Source organism: Hemiscyllium ocellatum, chromosome 13 (genome assembly GCF_020745735.1).
Source record: "Hemiscyllium ocellatum isolate sHemOce1 chromosome 13, sHemOce1.pat.X.cur, whole genome shotgun sequence".
Taxonomy (NCBI): Eukaryota; Metazoa; Chordata; class Chondrichthyes; order Orectolobiformes; family Hemiscylliidae; genus Hemiscyllium; species Hemiscyllium ocellatum.
The window spans coordinates 53,880,817-53,898,085 of record NC_083413.1 but is presented as its reverse complement, the minus strand read 5'-3'; the positions used below and the strand labels follow the sequence as shown (position 1 = coordinate 53,898,085).

At 37.6% G+C, this 17,269-nt stretch overlaps 1 protein-coding gene across 1 annotated transcript in view; it reads right to left on the bottom strand.

Moving 5' to 3' along the window:
• The window catches only part of si (sucrase-isomaltase), a 218,424-nt gene that overhangs the window by 127,581 nt on the left and 73,574 nt on the right, over positions 1-17,269 (bottom strand). Inside the window, 2 exon segments of the mRNA XM_060833923.1 lie at positions 5,957-6,045; positions 6,476-6,636. Coding sequence (XP_060689906.1) covers positions 5,957-6,045; positions 6,476-6,611 — 225 coding nt within the window. The 5' untranslated portion in view covers positions 6,612-6,636.

The window sequence follows — 17,269 nt, the reverse complement described above, 5'->3', positions numbered from 1 at the left end:
GATGTATTATGATGATAATTGTATTTTATATCAGTTCAACAAGAACAAAAGGAGGCATTTGTTTAATGAATTTTAAATTGTGGCACAGATAATTTCAAACTGATATCTGTCAATCAACATACGAACTGCCTTGTCTGGACAATTGTTAAGTTTGATCATTTTTATGTGCCATCCCCTGCCACAATGTCTTACTTGGTTGTCAGGTTAAGGTCTATTACACTTTGCTTTTCAACTGACATTTATAAGGTAAACTCTACCTCTCTGGATATAAAGGACTGATCCTGGGAGGAGCTAAACAGTACCCCATGCATTTGATTCAAATTGTTCTTGTGTTAAGTTAACATAGCTAAGAGTAAAGTATACTTTTTTTCTAGATTGAGCCTGATGTCTCATAAGAGACCACTGTAATTAGCTATTAAGTATTATGTAATTAACTTTGACTAGTTATCAAGATTAAGCCTATTTCTGCTAAAGATTTCACATGGATGTTCTTCCCACGTGGTTTCAATAACTAAGGGCTGAATCTTACACTTCCTTGGCAAAGTGAGAGTTGCATCAAGCTTGGCGAAGCGATTCTTGCCACAAGGCAGAGCATGTTTTCTCACTGTATCTTCCCAAACTCACCACCTTAAATGCAATTTGAGACCTTAGGACATGTCTCATCCTATTTCTGTCCCATTCTACCACATGTCATTTGTAGACAAACTCAATAATCAATGGGGGTTCTCATAAGACTAGCATCCCTTGGTGCCCCATCATCTTTCAATGACCACTGCAGACCTGCAGCAGAGTTGCCATCTGCAAACTGTGCTGCTTAGCTGTGATAGGGTCAAGAGAGATAGCAGGGCAAGGAAAATGTAGCACTCTGTTTCTTTGAAAGGGTCATGTAAATCCTGAGGGGGAGGACGGTGGAGAAAAGAGGACACTTCTGCTAGAAAGATTGGCAGAGAGTGTGCCACCCAAGCCAATGCTATATCCAGGGTGAGGAGGAGTGATCCACAATTTTGCACGTCCATCCCAACCTACCCTAAACACGATATCATCTAACTTGTCACCTTGTACCTTGGTATTCTACCCACTTCCTAATATATCCTCTTCTCACTTTGAATCCTACCCACTTAGCACTCTAACTCCTATTCATTTGGCATCTTATCCTTTGCACCCATACGTCTATCCAGCTGTGTCTCTGGTACACTAACTGGCATCCCTCTAACCTGGCACACTTCATCCTATTCATCATTTCACATCAATTTTTTTTCATGACATCCTGCTCTCCCATCCAGTGGCACCCTTCCCAGCGGCATTATTCTTATCTGGCTCACTTCCAAACCCCCAGCCATCCAGCACTTTATAATCACACTTGCTGATGTACTTAAGGAATAACAGCAGCTGCCAAAGTGACTGTCAGATCCTTTCCTTTTCTGAATCTGGCAGCTACCTTCTGTGAAAGGAGAGCTTGGTTTGCCTTTCCCCACAGTTATGCATTATTAGAGAACTGTCAGAATGGAAGTACATCTTAGCATTTCTGAGACAGCCCTGAGTGGAATCTCCTCTCAGAAAATATCAAACTCCCCTCTTCCATCAGAAAGAAGGAGCATAGTGACAATCTGCATGCAATCACCACCCGTTGCAAAATCTGACCACTTGCTGTAAGTTTCAACAAGAATCCACAATAAATAAGGGTTCTGCCTTCAATCAGACAGCAGTGACTTTTTGAAAGAAGCCCATGTTACTCCATTTAGAGATGGTCCCATTCAGATGGTAGTTCCTATACTTTGCTAAACTAGGAGTCAGGGGTCCATTGGTCCTTCTCGAGGATTTGAACCCACAATTAATATACACTTAGTATTGTGCGGATAGCATATATTAAGTTATGTAAGTACTACACATTTAATTATTTTTAGGAGGTCACAACAAATAATGTAGCCATGCATGTATGACCTGGAGAAACTGGAGAAATGAGTTTCTAATCAGTCAGTATAATTAGGATAGTGCCTGCTAGAATCCTAGAGCAGCCACCTGTTTCTGTATAAATGTACCGCAAAACTGTTTGCTTTGAATGACAAGACTTTAAAGAAAAAGCAAGTCTGGAATGGATAGTTGAATGGATGGGTAAGGCTACTTTGCTATTTAATTTTCATTACAGCCGTGTTCATGCCAAGTTAAAGGAGTCTAACCCAGCATTCTGATTTCCTCAGATTTTTTTTTGGCATCTGCCTAATTTATTTTTCTATCTGACCCTTGATATCATTTTTAAAAACATAAACATCGTGGCCTTTCTACCCAAGACCACATCATTTATTTACATTATGTATCCATGACACCTCATTCTGACCAATGAGAAAGATTCCACTCACATTCCTCAAATATATTTTTTAAATTCTGTTAATTTAATTTTCTGTTTTCTGTCAGTGACATATTATTACATTTCCCTACCATGCCATTCATATGGCACCAAATCATGTCCTTCGAAAATTCATTCACAGAAATTGTACTGAATTTATCTTTTCAATATCTTCCATTAGATCCATTAAAAACTGATATTGCATGATCATTGTCACGAAAATAAAATTAGTCTGGACTTAGTTCAGGTCCAAGGTGCTGAAGTACTTAGTTAATCAGCACAAAAAATGTGTATAGTTCTCAACAACATGCACTCCTCGTTCAATGATTAATGTATGAAACATGACAGTTTATACATTGTTAACTGATCAGATAAGTGTTTCCAATGACACAATATCAAAAAAAATAACATTGCAATGAAATCAATAGTCAAATCTTTTTACTTTCAAACAGTAAATAATATTAATAATGAACTGGCTTTTTGCATTCAGTCCCTTATATGGGGCTATTCAACAACAATGTGTTAGCTCTTACCTGCCCTCCTAAATAATCTAACAAGCTATTTAGTTATGTCAGGCTACTACAGGTAATAAAATAAGAAAACAGATCTACCATCCAACATCGATCTTGGCACTTGCAATAGCAACGGCACACTGTGCTTAGTCAACCCTGCAAAGTCATACTTGTTATCATCAAGGACCCTGTGCCAAAATTGTCTAGTAATTGTAATGTCCCAGACATATCCATCCGAGGAGGTTGTTTTACAGTTAGGAACCTCCAACATTAATTCCAGTGTCTATGAAGTCTCGTGGCCTGAAGTCAAACATGATCAGATAAATGTCATGCAGATTACCAACTGCTACTGTCACCATGCCCCCTCTGCCCCATGCTGTCACATTCATATGTATGGATGGTCAAAGACTAAAGCAAGACCCCAACCAAACATATCTGAGAGTAACTCTGGATGGATTTAGTCCAACTAGAAACATCTGAAAAAAAAAAACAGCAAAGCTCAAAACCGGAAACAAGCTATTTATCAAAATGATTAATCTACATGGGTTACTGTGTCCATAACACTCAGACCTCAGCACTGGTCCTATTATAATCTGTAACAGAGCGCTGTGTATCTGTCTAGCATGGGTCAGCACAAACGCTTTTCGTAGACACTCAATTGAATGTACATTGTAACTGGAATCCTCTGTTCAACATTTCATCCTCACAAATATTACTCCTTTGTATATTCAATGCTAAATTGTGAAAATCAACACACAGGTTGGACCAATCCATGGTGTACCTCAATTACTATTCCATAATGACCTGTTCAACACACCTACCAGCCTACCTTTCACCTGAGTGCCCCGAATAAACGTTGGTGAGCATGAACAATTAGTAGACATCCTTTGGATAAAGGAACCGGAAGCATAACAAGTTTGCTATGACAAAAATCAGAGAATCGAATGGCAGTCTTTAAGCTACAATGGCAAGAATGGTCCTTGCTAAACAGGATTAGAACAAGACAGGGACCTCACAGCCAATCCTTACCACTGGGACCTCAGTACAAACACCATTTTCACTTTGGAAAGATACAAACATTACAAAGGAATGTCCCCTTTACAGATTAAGTAGTAAACTAATCACCTTAAATTCATCAAATGGGAAAACTATCATTTGGTTTGAGGGATTTTCTTGCACAAAATAATTATAAGAAAATAATGAAAAATTAATCTTGCTAGCATTGCACATACTCATAGAATCCCTACCGTGTAGAAGCAGGCCATTTGGTCCATCTAGCCCACACCAGCATCCCACCCAGCCCCACCCTCCCCACCCTATCCCTGTAATTCTGTATTTCCCATGGCCAATCCACCTAATCTGCAAATCTCTGGACTGCAGGAGGAAACCGGAGTACCAGAAGAAACCCATGCACATAAATTCCGCACAGAGAGTCGCCTGAGGTGGAAACAAACCCAGGCCCCTGGCGCTGTGAGGCAACAGCGCTAACCACTGAGCCACTGTGCCTCCTTACTCATTAAAAGAAACCAAATCATGCCTGCAATACCAAACAGTGAATTTTATAATAGATACAAATACACTAGAGCATTAGATCTTCCTTCCAGTATGAACCTGTTTTTAGTCTTTACAATTTTGTGAAGCAGATGCCAAAATTCCACAAAGTTATCTCCGTTGACAAGAAAGTCCTTTAAAAACATGAAATAGTGAAACTTACCTGCATACTATCATCAACCCCATTCTCTAAGCATAATTCAAAAAGAAATTAAATTCCAAAACAGGCAAAATGTCTGATAATAGGTCTGACTAATAAGTGTGACATTAACTTTAAATTGTATGTAATTGATGTACAATTGGATTTTATTAACAGGATTTGAATTCAGGATTTTAAATTAAATGGCTGATCATCTGCAATACCTGTGCTGCGCACAATGTAGTCAGAAAATGTTATAGAATAATCCTGTAAAATTCTGCATAACTGTGCCTAAATTATTCACAACGCCTTTGCCTTTCTCAACAATTGAGGAAACTACTGTGGTTATGATCCAATAATATCCTACTCATTAATCTCCATAATAATAGCCATAATATGATGTTCAGATTTGAACTTGTGCAGCGCTCTGCTCACAATGGACCAATGTCACCATGGAATCTAAATTCCATAAACTGTTATTTTAAATGGTAATATTCTTTTTGTGAAAATAACATATTTGACCTCACAAGGGTTTAATTTCCTCCAGTAGCCATGCTATTTAATGCATTCACATACAATTTCAATTTTAAAACAATTGTTTATTTTAAATGGGTCAGCAGCAGTGCTAAAGAATATACAAAGGAATTTGATGCAAGGCTAACAGAGGAATATAAATCGATTGCCATCCCCCCATTTTCATGGCTTTCCAATTAAAGACTGGATTATGCCAGCTCTTGACATTTTTAAAACATTAACAGCATGGAGTTTTCTTCGTGGCCAAAGTAAAATTGAGCTCTGTTGAAACTTCAGAATAAATTGAATATAAATACTCTCATGAATCAGCACAATCAACTAACATAATCTAGTGTCATTTATTTGCAAATGGAACAGAGATACTGGGCCTTCAAAGTGTCAGGATCTTGCCGTAGAAAATATCAGGGCAGAAACATGGCTCTTTAAATTGAAACTGTCTGAAAGCACCTATAATCTCTCAGGCCTGTAAACTTTTACAGTGTTTAATTTCAATTGTACAAAGTCAAAAACAATTTTTAACTTTGCAATTCATGCTGAGGAATAGGCAGAAAATCATCCATCCCCCAAGTTTAATTGAAGATGTATGCTATTTAGAACAGCAGGACAGCTTTTATTTCACTGTTGGTCAACTGATTTGTGTAGGTTTCAAGGTTGTCTGGGTGTTTGAAAATTTAAGCACAGTTCAGGAATTCCATCAAAACAAGTACAATTTCTCAAAGAAACTTGCATTTCAGTTCAAGACTATTGTCAGTTTTGTGTCTGGGGATTTGCTTCAGTGTATGCCAGCTCATTACTAAAACATGCCTTTTACAACATAATAAACTACATAGTACGATAAATTTTCCTAAAACTTTTAAAGGTGCTTTTGAAACCTACCCTTGAAGCTCCATCTTGTGGATGGCAGTCGGTTCGATCATTATCTTGAATGGCGAAAGGACAAAGTGGGGTGAAAGGTTCTACTGTATCTGTGAAAGAATGGACATAGATTTAGCAGGATAGCAGCACAGGAAATACAGCCAACACAAGAAACCTTAATATTTGTTGTACTAGCTCATGTAAATAATTATAAACCTCATAATATATTTTCAGATGCAATGAAAAGGCCACAAATGAAGTAATAAGTGGTGGAATAATTTTATCACATCAAGGATTCAAATTTATTACATTTCATTCAAGCAGCCATGGTCTTTCAGATAAGAGCACTTTTCAAATCTAAATCTTTCAAAAAGAGAGAATCTCTGAATCCAATGCAGGTTAGAATATATCTTTCAATTGTATGTGCCAATTCAGGCTTAGTTTAAAATCTCGGCATGTTTATCCTTTTTGTGTTAGAGCTTTGTTATAAGATTACAACAAAGAAAACCAAACCATTAATTATGCAAAATATCTTCGAACTTTACTCTTTACCTTTGTCAGGACATTCTGGTTTGCTAGTGGCTGAAAGTACAATTAAAGCAATGGCCACAATAGTCATCATAACGAACAAAGCAATAAGCATTGCTTCCAAGTTGGTAAACTTCCTTCTCGCCATTTTTCAGAATAAGGAGAAACGTCGTCTGGAAGTAAATGAGTATAAAGTAATTTAATAACATCATAGTTTTTGTGCAGAGTATATAGCCACATTCTATCTATTACCCTTCACTCACTTTCTTTACAAACTTCCTTTATTCATCATTTTTCTTATTTCACTATCTTGAGAACTATTTTACATGTTACAATAACAACTTAATATTTACATAACGCCCTTAATATAATAAATTACCCAAAGGAACTTCGCATTAACATTTTGATCATTCAACTTCCTTTTATGGAGTATCAGAGAAGTTTATTTTAATGGAACCAATTTTAATTGCTCTATCTTTGGGTGCCACAATCTTCAGTTTGCTTAGATGCCAGACGGAAGCAGTTACTAATGCAAAAGTTCAGGATAATGCTCTGCAAGCAGCTGATTGAATTTGAATTGAATTGTAATTCTGGAATTAAGAACCTGGCTCAGTAATTCTACTTTGAAGATATCAGCAATTGTTGAAAAAGTCAATCTGATTCATTGAGGCACTTTTGAAGAGGAAATCTACTATTCTTATCTCATCTAGCCTGCATGTGGTTCCTAACCCACAGCAATGTGACTGACTCTTAATTGCTGAAATAGTCCAGCAATTTATTCAGCTCAATCACAGTCAGGCATAGGCAAGAGAGGTTGACCTTGCTTGTTGTCCCACATCACCAAAAAAAAGAAAAGCTCCAATTTTACATTTCTCTATTAAGATACTTCCCAACAACCTACGTCTTTGGTCAAGCCTTGAATCAGTTGATGTAATATTTCCTCATTATGGCTCAGTGTTATTTAGTATTTTAAAATGCTAATGCAAAATACCTAGGGACATCTTATTACATTAAGGTTGCTATCTCAATACAAGTTTTTATTGTAACATCATAAAATACTTCACAAAGCAATAAAATATGAAAAGTGACAAGTACGTACAGAAGTTGAGAATTATTTAAATTATAAAAAGCTTAGCTTTAAACTAGAACTTGCTTTTTATTTATTGAGATATTCCTCCAAATTATGTGGAATGATTTGGAGACATCAAACATTGATTGGATAACCATTTTGTGGAACATAGAATTCTTATAGTGAAGGGAAAGGCCAATTGGCCCATCCAGTCTGCAACAACCCTTCAAAGACCATCCTGTGAGACCCATTCCACCCTATCCCCGAAACCTTGCATTTACTATAATTAACTCATTGGGCCTACATATTCTTGAACACTACATGGCCAATTCCCTAACCTGTGCATCTTTGGACCATGGAAAGAAACTGGAGTACTCAATGGAAACTCACATAGACACGGAGAGAATATGCAAACTTCATACAGTCAGCCAAGACTGGAATCAAGCCCAAGTCCCTAGCGCTGTGAGAAAGCAGTGCTAATCACTGAGTAGCCATGCCCACAAAAGTCAGTCCACAAGCAAGCACAGGAGAAACAAGACAGGCCCTTCTACCTCCTTTCTCCTCACTGCAAGGAGTCAAACATTTTTTCCAGGTTTAACAGTAATTTATCAGTACTTCTTTCAATTTTGTGCACTGCATGCTCACAATGGAGTCTACTCAACACCAGCAAGTCTAAACGTGGATTGGAGACTATTTTTGAAATACTTTGTCTCAGTTTGCAATTCTGAGCTTCTGATTTCCTGCCATTTTAACTCTCACCTTGCTCTCGCTTTGACGTCCCAGTTCTCATTCTCCTAAAATATTGCAATGGATCTTCATGTAGCCTCAATGAACAATCGCTCATGTTTTCATTACAAATTATGGCCTTCTGGACCAACACAATTCAACATGTTAAGACTATAAATCTCTGCCCTCATTGAGCTTACATATTATTTTCAGGATTTCTTTTGCTTTTGGTTGGCAGTTGGTCATTGTTCTGCCATTCATACATCCTCTTTTGTTTCCTTAATTGTTGCATTATATAACCTTTTGCCAATAAATGTTTCTTTTCTTTCCTGCAATACTGACCTCCCTTTTGTTCTGTTGCACTTGTTTAAAACCTGCTATGATTAGAACTTTTCCCAGTTTTGAGGAAAGATCATTAACTTGAAAAGTTAATTCTATTTCACACACCAGAGATCTGCTGAGAATGTTGTGGTTCTGTATGCCGAGCTGGGAATTTGTGTTGTAGATGTTTCGTCCCCTGTCTAGGTGACATCCTTAGTACTTGGGAGCCTCCTGTGAAGCACTTCTGTGATGTTTCCTCTGGCATTTATAGTGATTTGTATCTGCCGCTTCTGGTTGTCAGTTCCAGCTGTCCACTGCAGTGGCCGGTATATTGGGTCCAGGTCAATGTGCTTATTGATTGAATATGTAGATGAGTGCCATGCCTCTAGAGAACAGCCAGGGAATTCCTAGAGGCATGGCACTCATCCACAGATTCAATCAATAAGCACATCGACCCGGACCCAATATACCGGCCACTGCAGCGGACAGCTGGAACTGACAACCAGAAGCGGCAGATACAAATCACTATAAATGCTGAAGGAAACATCACAGAAGCGCTTCACAGGAGGCTCCCTAGCACTGAGGATGTCACCTAGACAGGGAATGAAACGTTTGCAACATTAATTCCCAGCTCGGCGAACAGAACCACAACAACGAGCACCCGAGCTACAAATCTTCTCCCAAACTTTGAACCTACTGAGAATTCTCAGCATTTTCTGCTTTATATTGAATAGATCAATTTATAAAGACCTGAGAGAAACACCATTGATTAAGTAAAGCAAAGGTGAACAGAAGAATAATATCTTACTTTTGCTGAAATATTCCTCCTGTTAGGCTTAAGACTGGACATTGCCCAGTGTTCAGAAATCTTCAGTTTTATTGATACATGACCAATACTTCCTGCTATAAATGCTATAAATGTTGTTAAGTAACTAATTAAATAGAAAGTGCTCACGGAGGCAAAAAATATATCATAAATAGCTTTACGCATATCTCCTGGGCTCCATGGACTCAGCTACACTGATTTAAAGTTAAAATATTACATAAGTTTAGTATATCATGTATTTTGTATGTAAGCAAGTAAAAAGGGAGGAATCATATTAGAGTTACTGTGTGGAAGTGTACCTGTTTGGATAGTGACTGGTAACTTTATTATATGTTAAATGCTAGTGGCTTCTGTGAATCCTCCAGTATTTTAAAAGGTTGTTATTTAGTTATTCTGATAACACATTGACTTCTGTGCTTAAATGTAACTACAAAATGCCTTATTTTAAAAGTACAAAGTCTGAAAGTATCACCATGATGGCAAGGCATACAACTTTTAAACTTACTCAGTTTTGGGGTTTATATTCTTATTCCTGTTTTAACCCATGCTCTTTTATTGATCGACATCATTCAGATTGCTACTTCAGTTTATTTCATTAACTTGAATTTGGCCAGTCTTAATTTCTTGTGAGTATCTGCACAACTCAACACTGTTTTGTCACTAAATTGGCAGAAACATAATGAGCCTAAAATGAAAGATAATACAGAAATGTCACAGGAATTGCTCATTATAGACACATTGGCTGGGAAAATCAGTAAATCCCGACATCCTGATCATGTACCTTCCTTGAGGCATGGTATGAAACCATAGAAGTAATCTTCTCAATTGTGTTTTAGTTGGCTGTCACAGGGCCCATCATCCAATCAGCGCATTGACAACTTTGCAGCACTGGCAGGACCATGAGAGTGATGGATGAAGGAGAAAGTAAAAGTGCCTCCATTTTGACACATTGTCGGAGATGCAGTATGAAATTTCTTTGGCTGAAGTTTACCAAAAACTGGTGAAGTCTCAATTTTTGATTTTCATGGAAGGTTGGCCCTGTGAGCATGTGAGTTTTCTCATGTAGTGTTACACTGCTCACCTCATTATATACGCACTACACCTGTATGGTGCCAGCTTTAGACTAACCTGAATGCTCACCAGTAGGAGATGTACTCACCACTGCCACGACTAAACAAGACTTCTGGCACAGGCAGCAGATTTAAAGCCCAGCTGCGCACCAGGTCAAATGTTGTCAACCAAATATAGCCCTTTACAATGCATGTAGTGGGAGGGAAATGAAAAAAGCAAAGTTGCTGAAGGTATTTACGGGGCAGAGTTAGCACTTGATTGCCAGTACAACTTCACAGCCAAAAATGTATTGACTCTGCAGATCATCATCTGTTTGATTGACTGTTATTTTAACTGCAGCAACAAGAATTAAGTTACACAGGTTACCTGTTCTTAGCAACTTATTATGTTAGAATGATGTCAAAGGGCATGCTATTCTTTGCTCAATGCTTACTGTAGCATAATATCTTATTGTTTAATGTGGGAGCATTTCATAGAATCATAGTCATAGAGATGTACAGGATGGAAACAGACCTTTCGGTCCAATTCATCCATGCTAATCAGATATCCGAAATAAATCTAGTTCCATTTGTCAGCATTTGGCCCATATCCCTTTATATCCTTCCTATTCATGTACCCATTCTGCTGCCTTTTAAATGTTGTAATTTTACTAGCCTCCACCATTTCTACTAGCAATTCATTCCATACACACACTTTTTGCGTGTAAAAGTTGCCCCTTAGGTCCCTATTAAAACTTTCCCCTCTCACCCTCAACCTTTGGCCTCTAGTTCTGAAATTCCCCAAGCAGAGAAAAGACCTTGTCTAATTACACCATCCATGTTTCTTCTGATTTTATAAACCACTATAAGGCAACCCATCAGCCTCTGACACTCCAGGGAAAACAGCTTATTCATCGAAAAAGACTTCAGAGAGATGAAACTGTTAAAGGAATATATTAAATAATTTGCATTGCTCTTAAATATTGAACACACAAATAGCATTCCAAAAATACTAAATAATCAAGAGGCCAAAGTAAGGGAGACAACTAATACAGTATTAGAGAAAATAATGGAATTAAACAACAATGAGTCCTCTGGACTTGATGTGATGCATCCAAGGATATTACAGGAAGGAACTATAGAGATATAGGATCCATTAGGTAGCAGTTTTCTAAAGATTCTGAAAGATCCCAAAGGATTGGAAAACTGCTACTTTTATTCAAAAAGACAGTGAGACAAAAAAGACAAGCAGAAGACAATTCTCACTTGTAATTAGGAAAATGTTAGTCTATTATAAAGGATGCAATATCAAAATATTTTAAAATGATACAACCAAGTAGAGTTAGCATGGCTTCATGAAAGGGAAATCATGACTGACAAACTTATTTGGATTATTATAGGAAATAAGAAGCAGGATAAATATAGTGAACCAGTAGATATAATATATTTGAATTTCTTGAATGTGTTGAACAAGATACTGCACATTAGCATGCTTAGAAAGAGAAGAACACATGATGTTGTGGGTAATATATTATCATGGGTAGAGGATTGGCTAAATAAGAGAAGAATGACAACCTGTAACAGGTAGAGTGTCATGTGGATCAGTGTTGAGGCCAAATTATGTTCTGTAAATATTAATAACTTGGATGAGGAAAGTAAGTGTGTTACAGTCACATTTGAGGAAGACACAAAAATAGGTGGGAAGGCAAATAGTGTGGATAACAGAGTCTACTGAGGGACATAGACAGGTTAAGTGAGTGGGCAAAATTTGACAAGTGGAATATAATATGGGAGAATGTGAGGTTGTGCACTTTGGCGGAAAGAATAGATGAGCTGAATACTATTTAAATGGAGAAAGACCTCAGAAATCAGCAGGAATGAGAGATTTGGGAGTCCTTGTGCAGAAATCACAATAAGGTAACATCTACATTTAGCAGGTAGTAGGGATGGCAAATGGAATGTTGGTCTTTACTTCAAAGGGAATGGAATATAAAAGTAGGGAAATCTTGCCAAAACTATACAAGATAACATGGACCACAATTATTCTGGGACCATCTCGAATACTGTGAACAGTTTTGGTCCCCTTATCTGAGAAAAAGTGAGGGGATTGTCAATGGGGGCAGTACAGAGAGATTCACTAGGCTGATTCTGGTTATGGATGGTCTGTCTTATCAGGAGAGGTTGAGTAGATTGGGCTAATTGGCATTTAGAAGAATGGGCGACATGTATAGTTGTTCAGGAAGCTCACAGGATATATATTGACAAATTGTTCCCTCTTGTGGGAGAGTCTAGAATGAAAGGGCACAATCTCAGGACCGAGATAAAGAGCAGCTTCTTCTTAGACAGCAGTAAATCTGTACAATCCTTTTTTTGCAGAGGTCTGTACATTTTAGCTTTTCAAATGTATTCAAGGTTGAGGTAGACAGATTTTTCATCAAAATGTGAATCAAAGGTTATGGCGAAAAGATAAGAAAGTAGTCAAGGATTTGAATGGCAGAGCAAATTTGGTAGTTTGAATGGCCTACTGCTACTTTTAATTCTTATGTTTTATGTTCTCCTTGGAAGCCTTTCAAATTCTTGCAACCTCCAGTTAAATCATCTTGCCATTGGAAAAATTGCTACCACTAACAAGCATTGAACCAAAGATTTATTTTGCCAAATGCCATGGTTTGGAACATTCCATGTTTTACACATGATTAATAAAATGGTGAAGCAAAAATGGAAATTGCTGGAGAAACTGAAGTTTAGAGAAGGATCTCTGGACTTGAAATGCTAACTCGAATTTCTCTTGACAGACGGCCAGACCTGCTGAGTTTCTCCAGAAATTACTGTTTTTGTTTCAGATCTTTAGCTTCCACAGTTCTTTGCTTTATTTCAATGACATGGTGATCTTCACAGTCATAGGAATCAACTTTCCAGCCTGCTTTGTCCATCAACTGTCAGCATAAAGCACAGTTTCTCCAGTGAGGCAGAGGGAGTGAACACAAGCCACTGACATTTCAATATAGCATGGTTTGTATAGCCATCCCCTAATGGATTGATAGCAATGAACATGTTGCTGCTGCACATATTATTGAATTTGAAGGCACTGTTCTCTCAAGAATTTGCTCCTTGTATCCAATTCGAGTAGCAACATGGGAATAGCCAATGTGACTCGCACTGTTTAAAGTTGAAAACTTTTGAATGGTTGTTAAGACTACAGAACAGTTGTTCAATAGGCTTGAAGGCTTTTACGAAAAGCCATTGATGCATAAGTTAAAAATGTACAAGAATATTCAAAACAGATGTAAACACACACTGCAAAGAAAGTGCTATACTTCAACCTCAACTATGTTTTAACAATCAATGCCGGTCAGTACTGCTGAATCAAAATGGTTCAAACATTCTGGATGATGCAGCCAGACCTCTTGGCAAAGCTGTGAAATGTATTATAGGACCTTATTTCAATAATCTGACAATGTAAGGTTGATTTTGTCTCACCTGCAAAACTCTTATTTCATACTATAATGGTGGAACTTCGCAAAATTAGAGCAAAATATTGAAAGGTAGGCATCCTCCAAATTACTATGAGCAATGCTACATGTTATATTCCAGGATATGTACAGATAAGCCAAAATACAGAAGTTTTAAATATGCGTATGTTGGGAAATCAGACGTCTGGGCTGAAATAGGTCTTTTTTAAAGATTCTTCTAGACTATTTCAGTTTCTTTTGTACATGCTTTAACCTTTCTGCTTTCTGCCTCACCTATAATCATTCTCCACTTATTTCCTGCATGACTTTTGACTTCCCGCACTTACTTCCAATGTGAGCTGTTTTCATTATGGCTGTGATCCAACTGCAAAGTGCAAAAATGATATGTGCTGTCAGTCTCAAAAGGTCTGAAAGCCCTACAGCTCCAAATTGTGAATGCATAGGTCTTGGTTCCATATGTTTTAGTATATAATTTTTAGATTTAGGAATTTAAGTTTAACCATAGAAAATGTGATAAATGTAACTGAAGCATATGAAAGCTTATTACACTTAAAAGTTTGGGGTCATGTGCCTTAAGAGAATACAGATGGATGTTTAATGGAATCAGAATAGAAGGAATTGGAGCTAAATTAGCTAAAAAGCATTCAGTGAACTTTGAAAGTCTAGAAATCAATTAGATTGGATTAGGCTTGGTTGTGTTGTGAAGAGGTGTGATCAAAATACAACATTTTAAAATATTTTTAAAAGATTGCGGGCCCATCTAAATAGATCTTGAACTTTAAAACAAAACACGCTTTACTAACAAAAATACACTGAATACAGCAGCAGCAAAATTGCACCAAAAAACAGTTATGAACTCAGAGACGGAGAATTTGAGACTAACCTAGAAAGCAAAGCCCATTGGTCACCCTCATTCTCACTCTTTGCAACTCCTCTCAGCAAAGGAGAAAGAACTGAAACCTTCACAGAGGTTGTCTTTACTGCTCCAGGAGAGTTCCTGAAGAAAGTTTTCTTGGAACCTACACCGTGGGGCGGCACGGTGGCACTTTGGTTAGCACTGCTGCCTCACAGCTCCAGAGCCCCGGGTTCAATTCCCGACTCAGGCGCTGACTGTATGGAGTTTGCACATTCTCCCCGTGTCTGCATGGGTTTCCTGCGGGTGCTCCGGTTTCCTCCCACAGTCCAAAGATGTGCAGGTCAGGTGAATTGGCCATGCTAAATTGTCCGTAGTGTTAGGTAAAGGAGTAAAAATGTAGGGGAATGGTGGGTTGTGCTTCGGTGTGGACTTGTTGGGCCAAAGGGCCTGTTTCTACACTGTAAGTAACCTAATCTGAACCAAGTGGAATTTAGCCAATTATGATTGTTCTGGGAAGACAAACCAGTGCCAACAGCTTGTGGCTACAGAAACGCTTCAGAATTAAAACAACATTTGACACAACTTCAATTTCACCTTTTATCATGAGTTTAATTATTACTTGGTCAAGATATTACAAAGTTAACACTCTGCAAGATTTTCATTTTTGCTTTGTATGTGTGTCTAAGTGTATGAGTGCGAGTGGGAATTTTGAAAGCTACATATTTGCACAATCCAAACTGTCAATAAGTTATATATCTTTGTTTGAGTCAGTTTGTTTTGGTAATAAGCCTGCTATTTGTTGTTGACTAAAGAAAATGGCTGATTAGTTCTTAATACTCACCATATAGTATGTCAGGGACAGGTGCTGCAAGGAACAGCAAAGTTATAGGCATTGATTGAATTCCCTACTCCTAAGACCAAATGGATAATCATGAAGTTTCGGGGATGTGTGCTCTTCTATCACAAGTTTATATCAAACTTCAACACTATAGCTGTTCCAATGTTAGAAGAACACAAAGTGAGTGCTGTTAGTGAAGTGTCAAGCATTTTGAGAGGTTGAAAGCCATCTTAATCAGCGAAGTTGTGCCAGCTGCCTCAAATTGCATTAAGCCCCTTTAGGTCAAGACTGATGACAATGATCTGAAGGTAGGTGCAGTCCTCTTTCAAAAAGATGAATCAGATAAAGAATGAGACTGATGAGATACATTTCTAAAAAGTTAAATCGACAACCAAAATTGATACACTGATATGGGAAAGGAAACACTCAGACTATTACTGGCTCTTAAACACTTTGATATATTCAACTTTGATATATATGGGAAGACATACCAGGGTATGTCAGAAAATTCAAAAATCAAAATGCCAAATTGTACAATGGAGTTTGCTATTATAGCCCTTTCACTTAATAACTATATGTATTACAGGGGGAGAAAACAATATAACTGCTAGTTTGTTAAGAATAGAGCTTCTTTCTAAATTACCTGTGTAATAATATCAAAAAATGCATCATTGTATTAGTTAGACTTAAAGGGTGCATATGTGCTTTTTTTTCTATAACTTTATGCTTTGATTGCTTTGAAGCATTTGACTACAAGGTAAGTTTCATTTCACCCAAGAATACAGATGTTATGAAGGAATAGAATCATAAAATCACAGAGATTTTTACAGTTTGAAAAGAGGTCCTTCCTCATATTTTGCCCACATCACTCATCAAACAGCCATCTATTTAATCCCATTTTTCAGCACTCGACCCATCACCTTGTAACGCTATGTCATTTCAAATGTTCATCTAAATCGTTCTGAAATGTCTTGAAAGTTCCTGTCTCAACCATTCATTCAGCTAGCGAGATCCAGATATTTGCAACACTCTGGGTGATTTTTTATTCCTCAAATCTTCTCAAAACCTCTTGCTCCATACTTTAAAATGGTGCCCACTGTGTATTGACCCTTTTACGAAGGAGAAAAGGTTATCTCAATCTATTCTGTCTATGTCCATCAGACCTTTAGATACCTCAATCAAATCTTCTCTCAACTTTCTCGACTCCAAGGAAAATAGTCCCAGCCTCTCTGATCTTTCTTGACAACCGGATTTTTGCAGTTAAAACAACATCCTGGTGAATCTCTTTTGCATTTTATGTAACATAATCACATCCTTCCAGTAGTGTAGTAGGCAGAACTGCTCACAGGATTTCATTCTGACCAAACTTATGCTTTATTCGGCTCCATCATAACTTCCATGTTCTTGTATTCAATGACCTCACTAATAAAGACAAATATCCCATATACCTTCTTAACCATCTTATCTATCCATCCTGCTCACTTTAATGATCTATGGATAGTCATACCATGGTTACTCTGATCCTCTGTACCAATTAGGTACTATCATTCAAAGTGTATTGTTAGTTCTCCTAAACAATGCACTTTGTTAGTTCTCCTAAAATTCATCACTTCACACTTTTTGGGTTAAATTCCATTTGCCACTGTTC